Source organism: Labeo rohita, chromosome 8 (assembly GCF_022985175.1).
Source record: "Labeo rohita strain BAU-BD-2019 chromosome 8, IGBB_LRoh.1.0, whole genome shotgun sequence".
NCBI lineage: Eukaryota > Metazoa > Chordata > Actinopteri > Cypriniformes > Cyprinidae > Labeo > Labeo rohita.
This window is the reverse complement of record NC_066876.1, coordinates 8,014,100-8,034,040: the sequence shown is the minus strand read 5'-3', so window position 1 is coordinate 8,034,040 and position 19,941 is coordinate 8,014,100. Positions and strand designations below refer to the sequence as shown.

Genomic DNA, 19,941 nt, shown 5'->3' with positions numbered 1-19,941 from the left:
AGCTGCTACTACAACTAATAGAGGCTAGTGTTGTCGCCATACCAAAATTTTGACTTCGATACAATACCTGACTAAAATATCACGATACTACTACTGAACCGATACTGCGGAAAAAACATACAACAGGAAAAGTAATTGAATAATAGATTATCCAAATGGAGATCATAGTTTTTTTATATCTGTTAAAACAAAGCATTTCATCTCTCTTTTAAAAAAAAATAGATAAATGAAATAATAATAATCACACGCCAGTGCCACTACACAGGATTATGGTGAACAACTATCGAGCCTACAGGTATGTAGAGATCTTTGCAATATTGGTAAATTAGCTTAAAAGATAAAGCCAAATCTTATTTCAACAATTTCTTGTTATTTTATCTTTATTCTTAATAATAAGAACTTAGATGCAAGTAACAAACTAAAGAACAACAAATTAAATAAAGAGGGCCCTACGAAATGTGTTTTATTTTTTTCTAAATTCCATTTTAATTTTCTAGACTATTTTAATGGTTACTTAAAAATATATATATATTTATCAGAAAGCATGTTTAATTAATTGAAATCACGAAACTTGCAGAATAACACAAATTACATGTTTTTAAGGCCCTATTTTAATCATTTTTCTCAAATTCAGTTTTGTTTGTGAATCTCAGTTTTTCATTAATTATTTATAAAGGATAATTGGATTTGATAAAGAGTTAATTTATTATAGGATATTTATTTATTTATTTTTTCAGAAAGACTGTGTTGTGTATTTACAATTTTCTGGTAAACATATTTAAAATGCTCATGAAGTGACTTTCAGAGCAGTTCTAGAGATTACGTTCATGTACTCGTATATCGAGGCAGCAGAGGCTGTTTGTGTGTAATAAACAAAACTGCGCGTCTGCGCCATTCACTAACACAAACGCGCAGAAATGCGGCTCTTATTAAAATTGATTCTTAAAGTACCGGTACTAGTAAAATGCGGAATCGTACTGTTTTTAAAAGCAGGCTATCGCGATACTTTTTAAGTACCGGTATATCGTGCAACACTAATAGACTCTTTTCAACCCAGTAAAGTGAAATTTATGGAATTACCCCTTAACAACAATCCAATACATTTGACATATTATTAAAAAACTATATGATCTACACTATAAAAATGATTTTTCGACGTTGTAAATATACATTAAGATAAATTAAGATTATTGGAGTATGTTATACAAGAAAATACTGTTTACAGTCTTTCAACTTCCCAAATTTCATTAATGTAATGTGCTACAGTTCTTTGTAGTATTTACAAGCAATTTCCAGTGAAAACTGGTACACATACCAAGTGTCACTGTAATAAATCTGCAATTTAAACTAATATATTCACTGTAGCCATGCTTGCCCGCTTCTAAGTGTGTGACTGTTGTGCCCTTTTAGCCTGTGTCTAACAGAAGTGAAATCCTTCTCTTGGAGAACTATTGCCTCAAAACAGAACAAAGGCAAAATCACCCTCTAGCTACCGATTAATGCAAGGACGGTTAAAAAAATTGATTGGGAAATAAGGCCACTGTACAAACAGTATACTAAACCCACACTACCAGTCAAAAGTTTTTGAACAGTAAGATTTTTGATGATTTTATTTAAGGAATTTTCTTTTGCTCACCAAGCCTGCATTTATTTGATCCAAAGTACAGCAAAAATAGTACAATTCTGAAGCATTTTTACTATTTTAAAAAAATGTTTTCTATTTGAATGTATTTTAAAATATAATTTATTCTTGTTATTTCAATGCTGAATTTTTAGCATCATTACTCCAGTCACGTGATCCTTCAGAAATCATTCTAATATTCTAATTTGCTGCTCAAAAAAAAAATAAAAAAATAAAAATTCAGGTTTCTTTGATGAATAAAAACTTCATAAGAACAGCATCTGAATTAGAAATCTTTTGTTACAGTATAAACGTCTTTATAATCATTTTGATCAATTTAAAGCATCCTTGCTAAATAAAAGTATTAATTTGTATAATTTCTTTCCCAAAATAAAAAATATACTGACTCCAAGCTTTTGAATGGTAATGTGTATGTTACAAACGCCTTTTATTTTCAGATCTTTCTATTCAGCAAAGAATCCTGAAAAAAATGTACTCAACTGTTTTAAGTACTGATGATAATAATAGTAATAAAAACGTTTCTTGAACAGCAAATCAGCACATCAGAATGATTTCTTAAGGATCATGTGACACTAAAGACTGGAGTAATGATGATGAAAATGTAGCTTTGATCACAAGAATAAATTACATTTTAAAATATATTCAAATAAAAAGCAGTTATTTGAAATAGTAAAAATATTTCACAATATTACTGCTTTTGCTGCATTTTGGATCAAATAAATGCCGGCTTGGTGAGCAGAAGAGACTTCTTTAAAACAAAAAACAAAACAAAAAAGAAACTTACTGTTCAAAAACTTTTGACTGGTATGGAAGACTTAAATTGTTGTTATATCTTTTATAATAATAGACGTGTTCTCTGTGTTCTAATCAAACATCTAGATTAAAAACACTCTTAAAACTACACACTTTTCCTTTAAAAAAACCTGTGTTGAATGGCTTCTAAGAACACTTTTGGCAATTAATCATCAAAAATCATTTTACATCAAAATCAAATGTGGTTTCTCAGCGGCAAGTAAAGTGAAACAATTAATCAAAATTGCCAGAGATTGCCAAGATTGCCATCAGTATAAAATAGGTTTAATAGAACAAAAATATTTTCAGTGTTGTTTCATGTGTTTTACATACTATACCAACTTAATAACCATAGCATCATATCCATAACATAGTGAACACTGAAATAAACTTCTTTTCTTGTATACCATTATTGTTGCTTACAAAGTTTAAACTAAAAGCCAACAGGCCAAGTGCTTCAGTTTGGTGCTCCATCCTTCATTTTACTATGGCATCAGCCACATAGGAAACAAAGATGGTGGGCAATTTTCAAAACATGCCTTTACAACAACTAGTGAAACAAAATCTGGAAGTCACAATCTTGTGAAACTCACTCCGCTATCATCAGACAGAATGATTTCAGAGTCAAGACAATGCCGTCTCAAACCAAACAAAACCCCTTCAATAAAACAGAAATAAAATCATCCAAAAAGAACTAAACAAAGTCGTTTCAGAAATCATCTAACGTGTCAGCTTTAGGGATCGATAGCCCTCGCTCTTTCACCGCCTGTAGCTTCAGTCTCTCTGACTCTTGCTTGGCTTGCTGTTCTGTCCGCTGCTCCTCCAGAATCTCCTCAATGGAAACTCTCTGGAGGATCTGATCACATTCTTTATCCAGATCCTGGAAGGAAAAAATAGCGCAAGGTTCATTTTCAGTGAGCTGTGGCAAGACTTATGGTTTGTACCCTCATGAAATTGTTTCATCATACACATGCCTTACAAATAACACACTGAGTCATAAAATCCCACTTACTACTTCTCCAAGCAAGACAACATTTTCTCCTCTGACGACAAATATCCCACGAGGTATGTCACCAAATTTCTTACCTACGTGGATACGTTCAACCGTTTGATGCAAAACTAAATTAGCTGTGGAAAAAAAGTTGAAACGTAACAGTACATTTAACAACACTGAATACTGTCAATGTCATTTTCACATTATTACAGGTCAAAAAAAAAAAAGGCTTAAGTTAAACAAAAATCACATTTCTTTTTTTTTTTTGTTTTGTTTTTTCACAGAACAAAACAATTATTTTTGAAGAACGTTGGGGTCCAAACATCGTTGGACCCTATTGACTTTTACTGTACAGGTATAAACAAATAACTAAATATATTTTTGACATGAGAAGGAGTAAATTACACATCATAATAATATTTAATACACATAAAATTATTTTTTATTTATTCAGACCTACACCTGAACACCAAACTGTGCAATATCTTGCAAAAAAAGGAAAAAGTACACTTGCAAAATAACAACTTTTATAGTTTTATACATACCAAACTGATCTATGCTTCTAAGGATCCCAATCAAAGTTCTTCCGTCGCGAAGGAGAACAAGGTGTTTCTCTAACAACGAAGGAAATCACGTCAGTCACATGAATACTGTTGACTTGAATATTTTCCTATGATTTCATTATATGTGATAATACGAACATCTGCGTTGAGGCAATTATCATTCACGCGAACTACTTCAGCTTGCGGAACAATAGCCGACAGGACTTCTATTTTCAGCTTAAACATGCACCACCAACGTGACTTTTATAAATGCTTAAAGATGCTAGGCGAACATCATTACACAAACGCCAATTGTGTGTCTAAGCGGGTGAATTCACTCAAATACTTTTCATTGTTTTGCAGTGAACTTACTATCAATGTCCTCGATGAGGCTCGCGGTCCCTGGCATGTAATTCATTTTGCTCACATTTGGGAGATATATATATTTTAAACGTAAAGTATCAAGCCATGGACCTTTTGAAATGTGTATCCTTATTCCACAGGATGTAACACTGTGAAACTGCTTCCGGTTCAGTTTAACCCTTTAAACTCTCGCTTGCTTGTTCCAAATGGCATAACCGTGACTTTAAAATATTTGTAAACTACAACGACGGCTAAATGGTGCTATTTATCTGTTAGATTTAGTTAGATTCACTAAAATCAGTGGTTAGATTACATAATGCGAACGTGAACGAATCGTTCATTTGAGTCGGATCTTTTCAATGAACCGATTGAAGCGGTTCACCGTCACTAATTAGAATGAATCGTAAAACTACTTTTCAGACAAGAGATGTAAATGAATTTTACGCTCTAAGAAAAGTTGGTAAAAATACAGCATAATGTGAATGGATAAGGTGTTTTAAACGTATTTTGACTTACGCATTGTTTAAACTTAACGGAAATACTGATAATTTTCTACCAGGACATTATCCGTTTTTGTACGGATTTTTTGTTGTAGTATTATTTAAAGTAACTAAAATTATATTATTGGTATAAATTATTTATGTTTTTATGAATGCAACGAACTGAACGGTGATACGTGAAATTGCAATCAAAATTCTTATTCATATTACCCTATTATTAATTATTAAATGATTACAATAGCCTACCAGTCAAAAGTTTTTAATGCTTTTAATGTTTTTTTTTAAAGAAGTCTCTTTATTTGATCCAAAGTACAGCAAAAACAGTAACATTTGGAAATTACTTTTAAAATTAACTTTTCTATTTCTTTTTGAATATATGTAGAGATCATTTGCAACAACATGTAACTCAATAATTTTCAAAAATCGTGTTTTTTCATTGTGCATTCCAATTAATCTAAATCAAATTGAAGTTGGGTTATTTTGACTAAGTAAAAATAACAAAAAAAAAAAAATACAGCTAACTAACAATAAAATAAAAACATGATTACATAATTAAAAAAAACATGATTTCTCAAAATTAAAATTGTACATGTTTTTGCAAATAAACTCTTCATTTTTAAAATTTTTTATTATTATTGTTATTGTTCTGTTAAAAAAAACTGAGTAGATTTTTTCAGGTTTCTTTGATGAATAGAAAGTTCAGTAGAACAGTATTTATCTGAAATAGAAATATTTTGTAACATTATTAATGTCTTTATCATCACTTTTGATCAATTTAAAGCATCTTTGCTAAATAAAAGTAATTCTATAATTTTATTCCCCAAAATTATAATTTCATTATATTCATCAAAGAATTCTAAAAAAAAAAAAAAAAAAAATACTCAACTGTTTTAAATATTGCTAATAATAAGAATAAAAAATGCTTCACAATCTGCAAATCAGCATATTAGCATGATTTCTGGAGGATCATGTGACACTGAAGACTGGAGTAATAATGATTAAAATTTAGATTTGATCACAAGGACACAATGCATTTTAAAATATATTACAATAGAAAGCATAAAGTATAGAAATATGAATATTTTGTAACATTATTAATGTCTTTATCATCACTTTTGATCAATTTAAAGCATCTTTGCTAAATAAAAGTATTCATTTCTATAATTTCCCTCCCAAAAATTATAATTTCATTATATTCATCAAAGAATTCAAAAAAAAAAAATACTCAACTGTTTTAAATATTGCTAATAACAAGAATAAAAAAATGCTTCAAAATCAGCAAATCAGCATATTAGGATGATTTCTGGAGGATCATGTGACACTGAAGACTGGAGTAATGTTGATTAAAATTTAGATTTGATCACAGCCATAAAATGCATTTTAAAATATATTACAATAGAAAGCAGTTAATTTAAATAGTAAAAATATTTCACAATATTACTGCTTTTGCTGTATTTTGAATTAAAAAAAAACGGAGGCTTGGTGAGCAGAAAAGACTTCTTTAAAAATCTTACTGTTGAAAAACTTTTGACTGGTAATGAATCACTTAAACGAATCTCTTGAAAAGAACCGATTCGCACGGCAGAAACGGACTTCCCATTACTCGAAACTTTACAGTTGTCACATGAGTGTGGCGTCACCGCAGTGCTCGTCTTCTATTGGCCCGCTGAGCTGTCAATCAAGTGGCGTCAGCTGGCGAGTTGAGCTGAATGACAGCGCCGTGCCTCAGCAGTGTATGTACCAGACAAAATGGGAAATATATCCAGTTGACGCACTGTAGCTACAGCATTTAGTGAAACGTGGCGGCAGATCGTTAAAGGCCGGTTTTGAGAATACCTCTTTCGTTCAAAACCAAGCGGTGACTGACAGAAGTGAACTTAGGACAGAAAGAGTTAGTGGTTTAGTCACGAATGGCTTTCGACTCAGTTGGCAGCGACAGAGGCGGAGGTGAGGCTGCGTGGATCATGCATCAGCAGATGCAGTCTGATCCTAAGTCATCCTGGCCTTCCAGCTACAACTCCGAGAACAATAACTGGAACAACGGCATGGTGAGTCTTTTGTCATAGGATACTGAGAGAGGCTGCGAGGAAAAATGAGCACGGGCGCTGTTACGGCGTTTATAGGGTTTTCTCACACGGCAAAACAACGAGCTGTACACCACTGACTCAACAGTATGGCCCGCAGGGTCTGTTAGTAAATCATGAGGCAAACGCACATGTTTCTGTCCAGCTCGCACGGGTATACGTGGACAGTTTTGTTTACTAGCGCAGTGAAGTATGACTTCCTATTGAAACACTCAATTAGCGTGAACACATCGCGACGCGTCACTGATGACTCATACGGAGTTACACATGCATTTTATTTACAGCTCGTATAGTCCCACCTGAAGTAACCTGGGTTTAAATGCCTTAAAAAGGACACAGGGTTAATAAACCCTGGCTGTGTTCTCAGTAAGTCCTTATTTCCTGGATAACTTCTACTTGAGCCTGAGCATGAGCAGTTAGCACTCACTCATTCAGAGTATGGACAAAATGTGCGTTTTTATATCACTCAGTGTGGGTCAGCATCATCAAATATTATAAATATTGACCAATCTTGAACTAATAAATTTACACCACAGCATAGTTTGATTGAAAATGATTGAACATAACACCTGTTAAATGTAGTAGTCATTTGTTTTTTTCTGGTGTTGCTATAGTTACTAAAAATTAGATTATCTAAAAATCACATGATTTACAAAAAAATTATATGAGGGAGTTAACATATGTGACCCTGGATCACAAAACCAGTCGTAAGGATAATAAATTGAGATTTCTACATCATATGAAAGCTGAATAAATAAGCTTTCCATTGATGTATAGTTTATTAGGATAGGACAATATTTGGCCGAGATACAAGTATTTAAAAATCAGGAATCTGAGGGTGCAAAAAATCTAATTATTGAGAAAATCACCTTTAAAGTTCTTCAAATAATGTTCTTCACAATGCACATTACTAATCAAAAATTAAGTTTTCATACATTTACAGTAGGAATTTTACAAAATATCTTAATGGAACATGATCTTTACTTAATATCCTAATGATTTTTGCCATAAAAAAGAAAAATCAATCATTTTGACCCATACAATGTATTTTTGGCTAGTGCTACAAATAAACCCCAGTGACTTAAGACTGGTTTTGTGGTCCAGGGTCACATATGGTGACTCAGAAAACATCATTGCACTCATTGCACAAAAAATATAATAATGATATATAATCACAACCTTGGTGTTACCTGATATTCATATTTTAATAAATATCTGACATCAAGAAGGAAAACAGTTGTGACGCTTGATAAAATAGGTAATATTTAAGATATAGGTAAGGGTTAGGGTTTATTTACATTTTTATGCAAGTGTAATATGTTTATATCAATATGCAGCATTGCGTTATGATTTCAGAACAGATGGCTTTAAGGTGAATGACCATGTTTATATTATTTTATTGTTTTATTTATTATTTCTATTTATGTTATTTATTGAAGTAAAATGTAAATTTAAAATGATGTACTAGTATTGTTATTGTTAACGAAAATAAAACATTAAAATTAAATATTAGCCTTTTAAAAATACTGTAACTGTTGTAAGTTGAAGTACTAAAATTACTAAAACAAAAATCCAAATTAATGAAAGATAACTAAAAATATTTTAAAAAACAATAAATGACAACAAAATTGAAATTAAAAATCTCAAAATAAAAGCTAATTTAAACTATTAATGAATACTATAATAGTATATAAATCTGGGGTGGCGAACGTCAGTCCTTGAGAGCCGCAGCCCTGCAGAGTTTTGCTTCAACCCTTATCAAAAACACCTTAACAAGGTAATCAAGTTTTGAAGAGTTATTAGGAAGCTACAGGCTGGTGAGATTTTGTCAGGGTTAGAGCTGAACTGTGCAGGGCTGCGGCTCTCCAGGACCGGAGTTCGCCACCCCTGATATAAATTATACGTAAATAACACTGGGATGTACAACACTGTGATCTTTATTTTCCAAAAAAGTTGGCAGGAGAGTGGGTAAGACACAAATTTTAGGGGAATAAATTAATACATAGATAAATGTATACATACATACATACATACATACATACATAAATTCGATCAAAACATAATTAATACCACTGAACATGTTTAACAGATTCATGCAAAAAAAAGAAAAAAAAGTCATTGTTTATATACACGACCAGTCAAAAGTTTTTGAACAGTAAGATTTACTTTTTTTCTTCTCTTCGGCTCACCAAGCCTGCAGTTATTTGATAAAAAATACAGCAAAATAGGGAAATATTTTTACTATTTTAAATAACTGCTTCCTATTTGAATATATTTTAAAATGTAATTTTTTTCCTGTGATTACACCAAATTTTCAACATCATTACCAGTGTGGGGAGTAACTAGTTACATGTAACGGAATTACGTAATTTAATTACAAAATAAATGTAATTGTAATTAGTTACAGTTACTGAGAAAAAATATGTAATTAAATAACAGTTACTTTTAAAAAATGCCAGTGATTACAAAGGGGATTACATCTGAATTTTTTTCACACACCCACCCCCACACCCACCCCCCCCCATTTCAAACCCAGTATCATAGCTATTTCTTGTTATGATGTTATTTATATTATGATCTTGTTATGACATATAGCACAACTGGGCTCACGGTGACCCGAGTTCGATTCCCGTCTTGAGATCCTTTGCCGATCCCGCTCCCCTCTCTCCTCCCAGCTCTTTCCTGTCATCTCTCTACTGTCCTATCACAATAAAAGGCATAAAAAGGCCAAAAATATAAGTAAAAAAAAAGTCAGTGCTATATGGTTGATCATTTTTCTTGACGGAAGCTTTGCGTTTTGTTAGCTAATAAAATATTAAAGCTTAATTCAGTATTATGTGGACAATTTCTTAATTCTGTCATCCTGGTATCGTGGACTTGCTCTATTGTTTCATACAAACGCTGCTGCTGCCATTTTTTTTTTTTTTTTTTTTTTTTTTATACATTGTAATGGATTATAAGATAACTAACAAACTAGTACTACTACTTAATTATTTATGTGGTGAAATGTTGTGTAATAAAAGTGGTATGACTGCACTGTATCCCTAAAATGTCTAGTTTGAACTTGTCATTTGCTAGCAACTGATTTCTTCATGGAAGCTTTGTGTTCAAATATTTCAACTCAGATCAGTGTTTCGTGTCTAATAATTTTGACACAAAACATCTAATAATCTATCAAGCAGCTGTGTAATAAGAGGGATAATGTACATTCAGCCAGTTGCTATCGCAAAATAAAGATGTAAATTATCCCTTACTTATTCTAATCTTAATTCAAATGATAAAGGATTTTGAAAGTCTGACAGTAATCAGTGTTGAACGCTACTGTAAGGTTAACTCTGCCTGGTTTCAATGTTTCAAAATGATTAACAGTTGAAAAAATTAGAAATTTAGAAAAGTAACCCAAAAGTAATTAAAAGTAGTAAGTTACATTACTTTAATAAAGTAATTGAAAAGTTACACTACTTATTACATTTTAAATCAAGTAACTTGTAATCTGTAACCTATTGCATTTCCAAAGTAACCTTCCCAACACTGATCATTACTCCAGTCATTAGTGTCACATGATCCTTTAGGAATCATTCTAACTTTCTGATTTGCTGTTCAACAAACATTTTTATTATTATTATTATTATGATCAATATTTAAAACAGTTAAATTTTTTCAGGATTCTTTGATGAATAGAAAGATCCAAAGATCAGCATTTATCTGAAATATAATGTAACATTATACACTGTACCATTCAAAAGCTTGGAGTCTTGGAGTTTTCTTTTTTTGGGAGGGAAATTATAAAAATTAATACTTTTATTTAGCAAGGATGCTTTAAATTGATCAAAAGTGATGATAAAGACATTTATAATGTTACAAAGTATTTCTATTTCAGATAAATGCTGTTTTTCAGAACTTCTATTCATCAAAGAAACCTGAAAAAAGTCTACTTATATATATATAGTTCTGTACCCTAGTTTCTCACTTGTACTCTATAACTGTATTATGCATGCATACATTTCTCTCTTAGGAATCTCAGTATCCCGGCTACTCAAATTATTGGTATCCCCAGTCGCACACGGCGGGACCTTACGGCAGCACGTACCCCCCTGGAACAGAGGTCAACGGACAGGCGTCATACAATCCCCAGGTACTGACGACATTTCAGGCTTATGTAACGCCCTCTGTCAGTCATATACACAGCAGATTCATCCCGCTTCACTCTGCTGTGCCCTTTTCAGGCAATGTCAGCCTATCCCAATGGGGTGTACAATCCAGGACAGTACTCCACGAGTATGCTACATCCCTCCAACCCCTTCTACTGCAGTGACCAAGTTCCTTCAAGGCAACCTCAGTATCACAGCCAGACCTGTCCTGAGCAAAATGCGGGGGGTTCGGCTCCTCCCCCCTACCCCGTACCTCACTGCCAAGGGGTAAATTATAACTAATTTATTAATTTTGTAATAATTATAATCTGTCATATGGTGTTTTAATCAAGTGAAAAGAAATAACATTTTTGTCTTAACCCTTAAAATGTGTGTAACAGCGAAGCTATTATTAACATTTTGGTCATTCAAATAAAGCTGAAATAACATGAAATGTAAACTTAAGATGAAAACATTTCTAAATGCATGAATTTACCAGTATTGTTATTATTAACTAAAATGTAAAAAATAAAAAATAAAATAAAGCTAAAATAAAATATAAATATTAGGTGAAAAGCTTTTGATCAAAGAAACAAAAATTACCTTTTAAAATACTGTAACTGAAGTCATTTTACGTACTAAAATTACTAAAACTAAAATTCACATCAATTAAATAAATAGTACTATTAAAAAGTAATAAAAATGACAAATGCACATAACAGCATTACTAAAACATGAACTAAAATGAAAACTGAAAATCTCAAAATAAAAGCAAATTTATATATATATATCTTTCAGTTTCTATGTGAGTCTTATATATATATATCAATATGCAGCATTGTATTATGATTTGGGAACAGATGGCTTTAAGGGGAGAATTACTTGAACTAAAATACAAATAAATGAAAGACAGATAGTAATATTACAAAAAATAATGAAAATGAAAAAAGCACATGGCAAAAGCACATAACAAATTACTAAAACGTAAAGTAAAATGAAAATTGCAAAATCTCAAAATAAAAGCTAATTTAAAATATTAATAAATACTATAATAATATTTTAAATTATACTAAAATAGCACAGAGATGTACACATTGTGTACACATTGTTTTTCAAAAAAAAAAGTTTTTTAATGTAATTATTTTGTTAAAAATGATTTTAAACATTTTTTGGAGTCGCACCACATGACATTTTGACACCACAAGACCTATTGACTTCCACAGATTGTTTTTTTTTTTTTTTTTTTTTTTTTTTGCACCACTTGAGTATTTCTGTGTTATAGTTCTTTCTGGACTTCTTTTTTCCCTGTTAGGCTCCTGGCTACCCAGCAGGATCGTACTCGCACTATGGAGAAGGATGCCCTCCAAATGCTCCTTACCCCAACCAGCAGCCCATGCTCTCAAGACCCCAGCACGAGGCCTGGTCCCACTCTGGAGGGTACGGGCCCACAACGGCCCAACAGCAATGGCCGTCCAACACCCAGACACCCCATGGCCACTATAACCATGTACGACCACCTCACCCTCCACCGTGGCAAGGACCCGCACCGCCTCCATATGAGCACAAGGTATTTGTGATGTTTTACAAACTTATATTAATGTTCATTGTCGAAGTGGTATAATAAAGCAATAATCCCCAAGATGCTGTGGTTTACAGTGAATTTAAAATAGCTAATGGAACGTTGTTAGTACCAAACAATGTAGCTCCTTAGAAAAAGTGGTTGCTGAGCAACACACAAACGTGAACAAAGGTGTATGTTTGTAGAGTAATTTACAACCAGAATGGGAACTATCCGTTTTTATAAAAGTTATGTTTTTAATGCTTTTTCTCAAACTTGATTGTGATTCCTGTTTTGAACTGAAGGAGAAAATACAAATAAGTAAAATAAAATAGAGCACCATCTTTTGTGAAAATCATCCCTTTGTTGTTTTTAATCAACTATATACTGTTACTATATAATGCATAATAAAGCAAATTGGATGTAATTTCTTTAATTTGATAAACAGTTAATTAAACATCATTACATTGTTTTTATTTGCAACTGAAATATGGACACTTGACACTTAATTTAACATGTAATTACATTAAAGATTATTGTGAACATGTAGATTAAGTGCAATTATGTAATATATAAACTAAGCTATCAGGCTAATCACTATCTGTATGCTTTGCTTGTATATAAGCAAACTAAAACAGATATTAATGGTCATTAGCTCAAACAATATTTGTTTTCATTAAAAGTAATTTGAGCTAATGTGATCATGGAGACCTGATTTTGATGGAGGACTTCATTTGTTATCATACTGGACTTCTCCATATAAATAATGACTAATAATATATAATGAGTAATAATTTTTGATACACTATCACTTTAACAGATTATGGTAGGTCATAGAAATGACATTACGAATTTCAATTTTAGATTGAGATATTTTATAATCAAGCTAAAGTGAGTTTTTGTACTGTCAAGCTGCATTCTTAACATTGTATGTGTCTAATACACAATGCGTTTCACCCCTGTATTTCAGAACAAGCGTACAGCACTGAGGCCATGGTGAGGCCAAAATAAATCTGGATTTGTTGTTTCAATTTTAGAGTAAAATGTTTACATGACATTTTATAAAGACAAATTATTGCATCAGTCTGCCAGATATCGAACTTCTAAAGTGCATGTAAACGAACTGACTGGCACTTTGGTAAATACGCAGTGGGAAGGCTTATTTAACAGTTAAGAGACTGCTGGGTCCACCTCATGTAACCCTTCCAAAGCTGATTACATAAGACAGCTCAGCTCTCCTACTTTCAGGACATGTTTCTGTACATCACAACACTTGGATTTCCTGTTTTCAACTCAGAAACATGGACAGTTTAGTTTTAGTAGTATCGTTGTACAGTCTCATTTCTTGCAAGGAATCAAAGTTCATCTTAATCAATGGAACCTTCTATGGAATCTCTAACTTTCAGACATTCCAAAAATAATTTCAGCTGAACTAAATCCAGAGTATACTTCAGTTTTGACACAATTGCTAGTGTTTGTGCGTACATCCAAACAAATAGCTTTTCAAAGTATAAAGGGTATGCACGTGGCGTCACCGTCAGCTGGAGTGACTGTGGTTCCGCACACTGAGTGGCAAAAAGGCTGAATGGCAGCATTGGTTTTCAGCGTGAATGCTGCGACAGAACACACAAAACACATTTAAAGTGGGCAAGAGCTTTGGGATTGACTGTACAGATAGATTTGACAAGAAATCTGAGGTATATTTTTACATACTGCCAAAAGCTACAGAAAAGAGAACTGTATGCATTTCTGGGCTGGACTATGTGTTAGAGATAGTGTACCTCCAGCCAGTTGTGATCACAGAATAAAGCCCGACAGACTTGTTGTATAAGACTGAAGGGCTTTATTTTGCGAAAAACCAGCTGGATGTACATTATCCTTCTTATTACATGGCTGCTTGCCACAAAAGTAAATGATTAAACATAAAACTGATCAAACATTGAGTTGAAATATTTGAACTCAAAGGTTCCGTGAAGAAAGCAGTTGCTAGCAAGTTCAAACTAGACGGACATTTAAAGGAGAAGTCCACTTCCAGAACAACAGTTTACAAATAGGATTTCAGGATTTTTCTTCATATAATGGACTTGATTGGTGCCCCGATTTTGAACTTCCAAAATGTAGTTTAAATGCAGCTACAAAGGGCTCTAAATGATCCCAGCCGAGGAAGAAGGGTCTTATCCTTGGAAACGATTGGTCATTTTTTTTTCGAAAAATAAAAATTTGTATACTTTTTAAGCACAAAAGCTCATGTAGCACAGGCTCTGCTACGAATTAGTGATGGGTCATACGATTCGTTCATTTTGAATGAAGCATGAATGTGACTCAGGAAGAACGAGTCGTCTCGGGGAGTGATTTGTTCAGTCGCGCATGCGCAACATCCTATTACGTTCTGTACTGGAATTAGTTCACCTGTTTCGAGTCTTCAGGTTTTTCGAGTCGTTCGTTCATCTTATGGGACTGTCACGTGATGAACTCGAACCCAAAAACTTGTCAGATAAGAGGTGAGGTGAGCTAATCATAGTCTAAAGACCCAGGTAAACAATGAATTAATCTTTTCTGTTTCTTATAGCATTATAGTTTTGTCTTGTTTGTAGTGTGATCAACATTTGTGTAAGCAGTAGATGTGTTAGGGAAGTAACACGTAACATTTTAATTATATTTTACTAAAATGAATGAAATGACTCAAAAACATTCATTCATTTTGCTGAACGAGATTCAAAGGCCCGAGTTGGTAAAAAAAATGACCAATCATTTTGCTAGATAAGAGCCTTCTTCCTCGGCTGGGATCGTTTAGAGCCCTTTGAAGCTGCGTTTAAACTACATTTTCGGGGGCACAACTGAAGTCCATTATATGCAGAAAAATCCTGAAATGATTTCCTCAAAAACCATAATTTCTTTACGACTGAACACAGAAAGGCAAGAACATCTTGGATGACAAGGTGGCGAGTAAATTATTTGTGAATTGTTGTTCTGGAAGTGGACTTCTTCTTAAGGGATGCGGTGCAGTCATACCACTTATTACACAACATTTGACCTTTAAATCATTATGGCGATAAAAGACGTTGATTTAAGATGAAAATGTTTTAAAAATCTTACCACTTTGTTAGTTATCTTATAACCTATTACAGTGTACAAAACAGTCGTCACAAAATTGCAGCAGCTGCGTTTGTAGGAAACACGAGTGAGTCCGCGATACCAGGATGACGTAATTAAATAAATGTACTCGTAATATTGAATTGAGTTTTAATATTTTATAATTCCAACCAAATGTAAAGCTTCCACAAAGAAAAAATGTTCCCAGCAAGTGAACAGTGCCGACTGCAGGCAGTTACCCGGATGAGCCTGTGTTATTTGTTTTTACGGGTTGTTATCGGGGAATAACATACCTCAGAATGTGGTGACTGACCAATCAGAATTGAGTATTCGACAGAGCCATGTAATAAGACGATGTATACCATAAGTGATCACATGGATTTAGACCAATATTTTTTGTATTTACAAAATGCGTTCACAGGTAGATTTGTCCAACAACCTTTAATTTAAACTGAATAACGTGCGTTTTACTCGCGTTTTCGCGGCTTCCCTATTAAATCCAGTCATGCAGCAGGCTCTTTTGCCACTCAGTCCGGCTGAAGAGCAGTGTTTTGGCAGGAAAGTGACGTCAATGCATACCCTCTACACTTGATAACAGGCGCTATTTAACATTATTTTAAAAAAAATCCACATCATTTTTGTACATATTTTGGACTCTGGGGGGGTAGTTATTTTGATGGTGTGAAATGGTTTTACTCAGTGAGCTACTGGTTCTACCTGTTGCTGTTTTTACCACAACACAACTCAGAAAATAAAATACTGACTCGATGCCACAATGTGTGGCATTTGGTCGTAATTTTCAGTCGAAGGGGAAAAAGAGAAGTGATGCAAGTCTTCACTGCTTTCGTAGCGAGAAAAAGAGGAGAAAAGAATGGAAAGATGCCTGTGGACAAATAAAATGTCTTCAAGACCCACGTCTTTGTTCTCTCCGCTTTAGCCCTGATGCCTTTGAGGCTTTTATTAGATCACAGCTACTGAAAGAGCTTACAAACGGCAGACAAGATACGCTAGATGCAATCCTGGCAGGATGTAAACATGCCGACGCTTGTCTTGACACTGAAGACACTGAAGGAGTTGCTCATTTAGACTCCTTGTGGGGAAAAATCGATGGTACGCCATTTGGTTTAAGCCTACGCTTATCCATCGCCACCTGTAAGCACTTTCAGTAGCTTATTGTATTAGTATTTTTTTTCCGAGTTGTGTTGCGGCAAAAATAGCAACAGGTAACACAACCATTTCACGCCATCGAAATAATGGCGCCCCCATAGTCCAAAACAACGATGTGGATTTTTTAAAATAACAACTACATATTTCACTAAGAGACATAATTTACATTATATTAAGCCATACAAGTCTTAATACCTGGGGTTCCCTTTAATAGATTACACTTTCATGAAAACATTTGCAATTGGTTTGTAAAAGGTGTCAGAGTTTTTGTTGCACTTACACCTTTTTGACCAGTAGGTGCTTCCAGCCTTTGGTGTTTTAGGTTTAAAGTATGATTCATAAATAATTTTACGAATCAGTTGGTTCAGTTGATTCAGAGCTTCAAAAACCTTTGTTTCTTTCATCACTAGCATATAAAGTATGCACGGCTAGAAAAATCAGGTTACATGCATATAGTTTGCGCGTAATGAAAATTGAGTCATACACTGTAGACTATACATTTAGCATATGTGTAAAAACCAAATATACTTGGGTTTAGGGCTGTCACTAATCATTATTTTGGTAATTGAGTAATCTGTTGATTATTCTGATGATAAGTCGAGTAATCTGATAATTACACATTTTTTGTAGAAATGAAAATAAACCTAAGTGAACAATAGCTTAAAAATTACTTAAAATACATATATAATTAGGGCTGTCACCAACGATTATTTTGGTAATCGAGTAATCTGACGATTATTTTGACGATTAATTAAGTAATTATATATAATTTGAATCTGATATACATAATTTGAAGTGGATCAAAAAAGTCCATCAAAGTTAGGGTTAGGGTTAGGGTTAATACACCGTCCTAAGACAAGAACAGTGTATTGTTTTGGTTTTGATGAAAAGTTTTGATCCACTTCAAATGTTGACTACTATATGTGTATGTGTATGTATATTGTAGTAATAAAAATAGACCTAAGTAAACAATAGCCTTTAAAATTACTTAAAACTGAGGCAATTATAAATGGTTTTATTGAACACAATGGTTCAAAACATAATGTATTATAAACAGTAGAGTTAATGTACATTACGCATTATAAAAATGCCTGAGAGGTGCGCCAACGGCCATTTCTTTATGATAGAAAAGCTACAGACACTGTAATTTCTTAAATATGCAGACATCAAAACATAATGAACAGTTAGCATACTGAAAAAGACTGATGTACTCTGCTATGTTTGCATAGTTTTATAAGTGATTTACCTTACAAATCTGATTAAGTAGTGCACATTGCATTCCCAGATGAACATTATAATAAACCCAAACTCACAGCAAAATGCAGAGATGGAGTTTAAAACACTCCACACATTTAAAAGGCATATATAAAACCTGCATCGCATATATTTATTTAATTGAATCGTAGCATTTGTGAATTCTTAATAGCATTATGCTTTATTATTTTTAAATAATAAATACATTTAATACATGGGTTTAATACATGGAATGCGCCACTTATGGTATTTTGCCAATTACTCAACACGGGCAAAATGCAATCAAGGATTTTTCAAAATCAAATACTCCAATCGAGGAATCGTTGTAGCCCTACTTTGGTTGAACACATGCAAAACCAGATCTGGTATGTTGTGTAATATTGAGGACTTGTTTCTCTTTTTAGGATCCACCATATCACAGTCAGCCTCATATGCACCCTCGAAACCAGCCTCCAGGCTCCAAACCACGAGCTAGCACTCCAAACCCAACTCCACCTCCGCCCAAAGCCGCCCAGTTCAGTGCTCCGCCTCAAATTTACAACAAGGCTCCCTCCGGAGGTGGAGGACTCGAGCCCAAACCAGCCCAGAATGAACAACCTCCAACGTCTTCCCGCCAAGGGTCATCCACTCCAGCCCTGCTAAGTGATAATCCCAGCCTGGCTCGAGTTCAGCAGGTTCTGGCCAGAGTTCAGCTCCTCCAAGAGGACGTTGACGAGTTTGTGGGGAGAAAGACAGACAAGAGCTACCGGTGCCTGGAGGAACTTTTGACAAAAGAGCTGCTGGAATTGGACTCGGTGGAGACCAACGGACAGGACGTCGTTCGACAAGCTCGCAAAGAAGCCGTTCAGAGGATCCAGGCCATCTTGGACCGCCTTGAGAAAAAGGCTTTCTAATAACAGTGGATTGATAATGATGGTTCTGGTTGTTCTTTTTTTTTCTTTTTAATGGTATCATCAAATTAGGGTTTTCACAGTTAGTTTGCCAGCATTAAATTTGTGGTGTTTTTGGGTCGTGCACCCTAACAAAGGTAATGTGTTAGTTAAAACACAGGCGCAAAATGTCCTAATCATTGCAGTGCCATACTCAAACCAGCCTTCTGCCATCCAGCAAAGAGCAGCGGCAGTCTGACATCTGCTCAGAATTAAACATAAGTCTCATTGCATAACACCATCTTAAGACTTTCGTTTTTTTTTCTTGAGTCTAGGCAGCCTGAAAGGATAAAACAGAGCTAATTTAACCACATTTTAATACTTCCAGGAGTTTTTGGTAGCACAACTTTTCAAGATCGGAGCCTTTTGCACTTGGAATGTTGTTTAGCACTGCTAATATACCAATACATGTTTGATTTTATTGTAAAATATCTTGATTTATAAATAAAAGAAGGTCAGTTTTTTGTAACTCACTCCATTTAATTTTCCCCATTTGTATTCGTTTTATCAACGGTTTCATTCAGTCACCTTTTTCAATGAAATGTGTGTATAAAGGTGCAATCACAGCCAAATTTCGCCATCAGAAAGGTCCATTATCCACTGTTAATAATGTAGCAATGCACGCTCACACAAAAGTCACTTTCAAACCAAGAAGCTTTCTGTTGATTAATGTGAAAAATTGCCATTAAGTGGATATCCTGTTGAGATTCCTATTGGATTTCGCCAGCAAAATTTCATAATAGTAAACACGACAGCACCTTAACTGATTACACGCACCAGTTTTCAATGTAGATCATGGATGGATCTCAGACCAACTCTCCAGCTGAATCCATAGTTGCTGTTCCACTACTCTTTTTCCAATTTGGATTTTAAAGACCTCTCGAAATCAAAAA

General features: G+C 33.8%; 2 protein-coding genes across 2 annotated transcripts; one reads left to right on the top strand and one right to left on the bottom strand.

The window, feature by feature from the left end:
• Nucleotides 1-2,442: 2,442 nt before the first annotated feature.
• Nucleotides 2,443-4,594, bottom strand: lsm1 (LSM1, U6 small nuclear RNA associated). The gene is made up of 4 exons (XM_051116695.1): nt 4,343-4,594; nt 3,974-4,042; nt 3,447-3,562; nt 2,443-3,314 (listed from the first exon to the last, which is right to left on the bottom strand). Exons 1-4 carry the CDS (start codon nt 4,386-4,388, stop codon nt 3,144-3,146), a joined length of 402 nt encoding a protein of 133 aa, XP_050972652.1. The 5' UTR covers nt 4,389-4,594; the 3' UTR covers nt 2,443-3,143.
• A 1,917-nt stretch (nt 4,595-6,511) lies between these two features.
• On the top strand, nt 6,512-19,526 carry bag4 (BCL2 associated athanogene 4). The gene is made up of 5 exons (XM_051116645.1): nt 6,512-6,881; nt 10,933-11,052; nt 11,144-11,335; nt 12,360-12,614; nt 18,524-19,526. The coding sequence occupies exons 1-5, from the start codon at nt 6,744-6,746 to the stop codon at nt 19,010-19,012; spliced, it is 1,194 nt and encodes a 397-aa protein (XP_050972602.1). The 5' UTR covers nt 6,512-6,743; the 3' UTR covers nt 19,013-19,526.
• The last annotated feature ends 415 nt before the right edge of the window (nt 19,527-19,941 follow it).

What these genes read in the sequence shown, in the direction of transcription:
- lsm1 (XM_051116695.1), bottom strand. Translation starts at nt 4,388, where the DNA reads ATGAATTACATGCCAGGGACCGCGAGCCTCATCGAGGACATTGATA. An exon ending in TAGAAGCATAGATCAGTTTG is followed by an intron (nt 3,563 to 3,973) that starts GTATGTATAAAA and finishes TTTTTTCCACAG; the next exon opens with CTAATTTAGTTTTGCATCAA. An exon ending in TTGTCTTGCTTGGAGAAGTA is followed by an intron (nt 3,315 to 3,446) that starts GTAAGTGGGATT and finishes TTTTCCTTCCAG; the next exon opens with GATCTGGATAAAGAATGTGA.
- bag4 (XM_051116645.1), top strand. Translation starts at nt 6,744, where the DNA reads ATGGCTTTCGACTCAGTTGGCAGCGACAGAGGCGGAGGTGAGGCTGCG. An exon ending in ATAACTGGAACAACGGCATG is followed by an intron (nt 6,882 to 10,932) that starts GTGAGTCTTTTG and finishes TTTCTCTCTTAG; the next exon opens with GAATCTCAGTATCCCGGCTA. An exon ending in CGCCTCCATATGAGCACAAG is followed by an intron (nt 12,615 to 18,523) that starts GTATTTGTGATG and finishes TTCTCTTTTTAG; the next exon opens with GATCCACCATATCACAGTCA.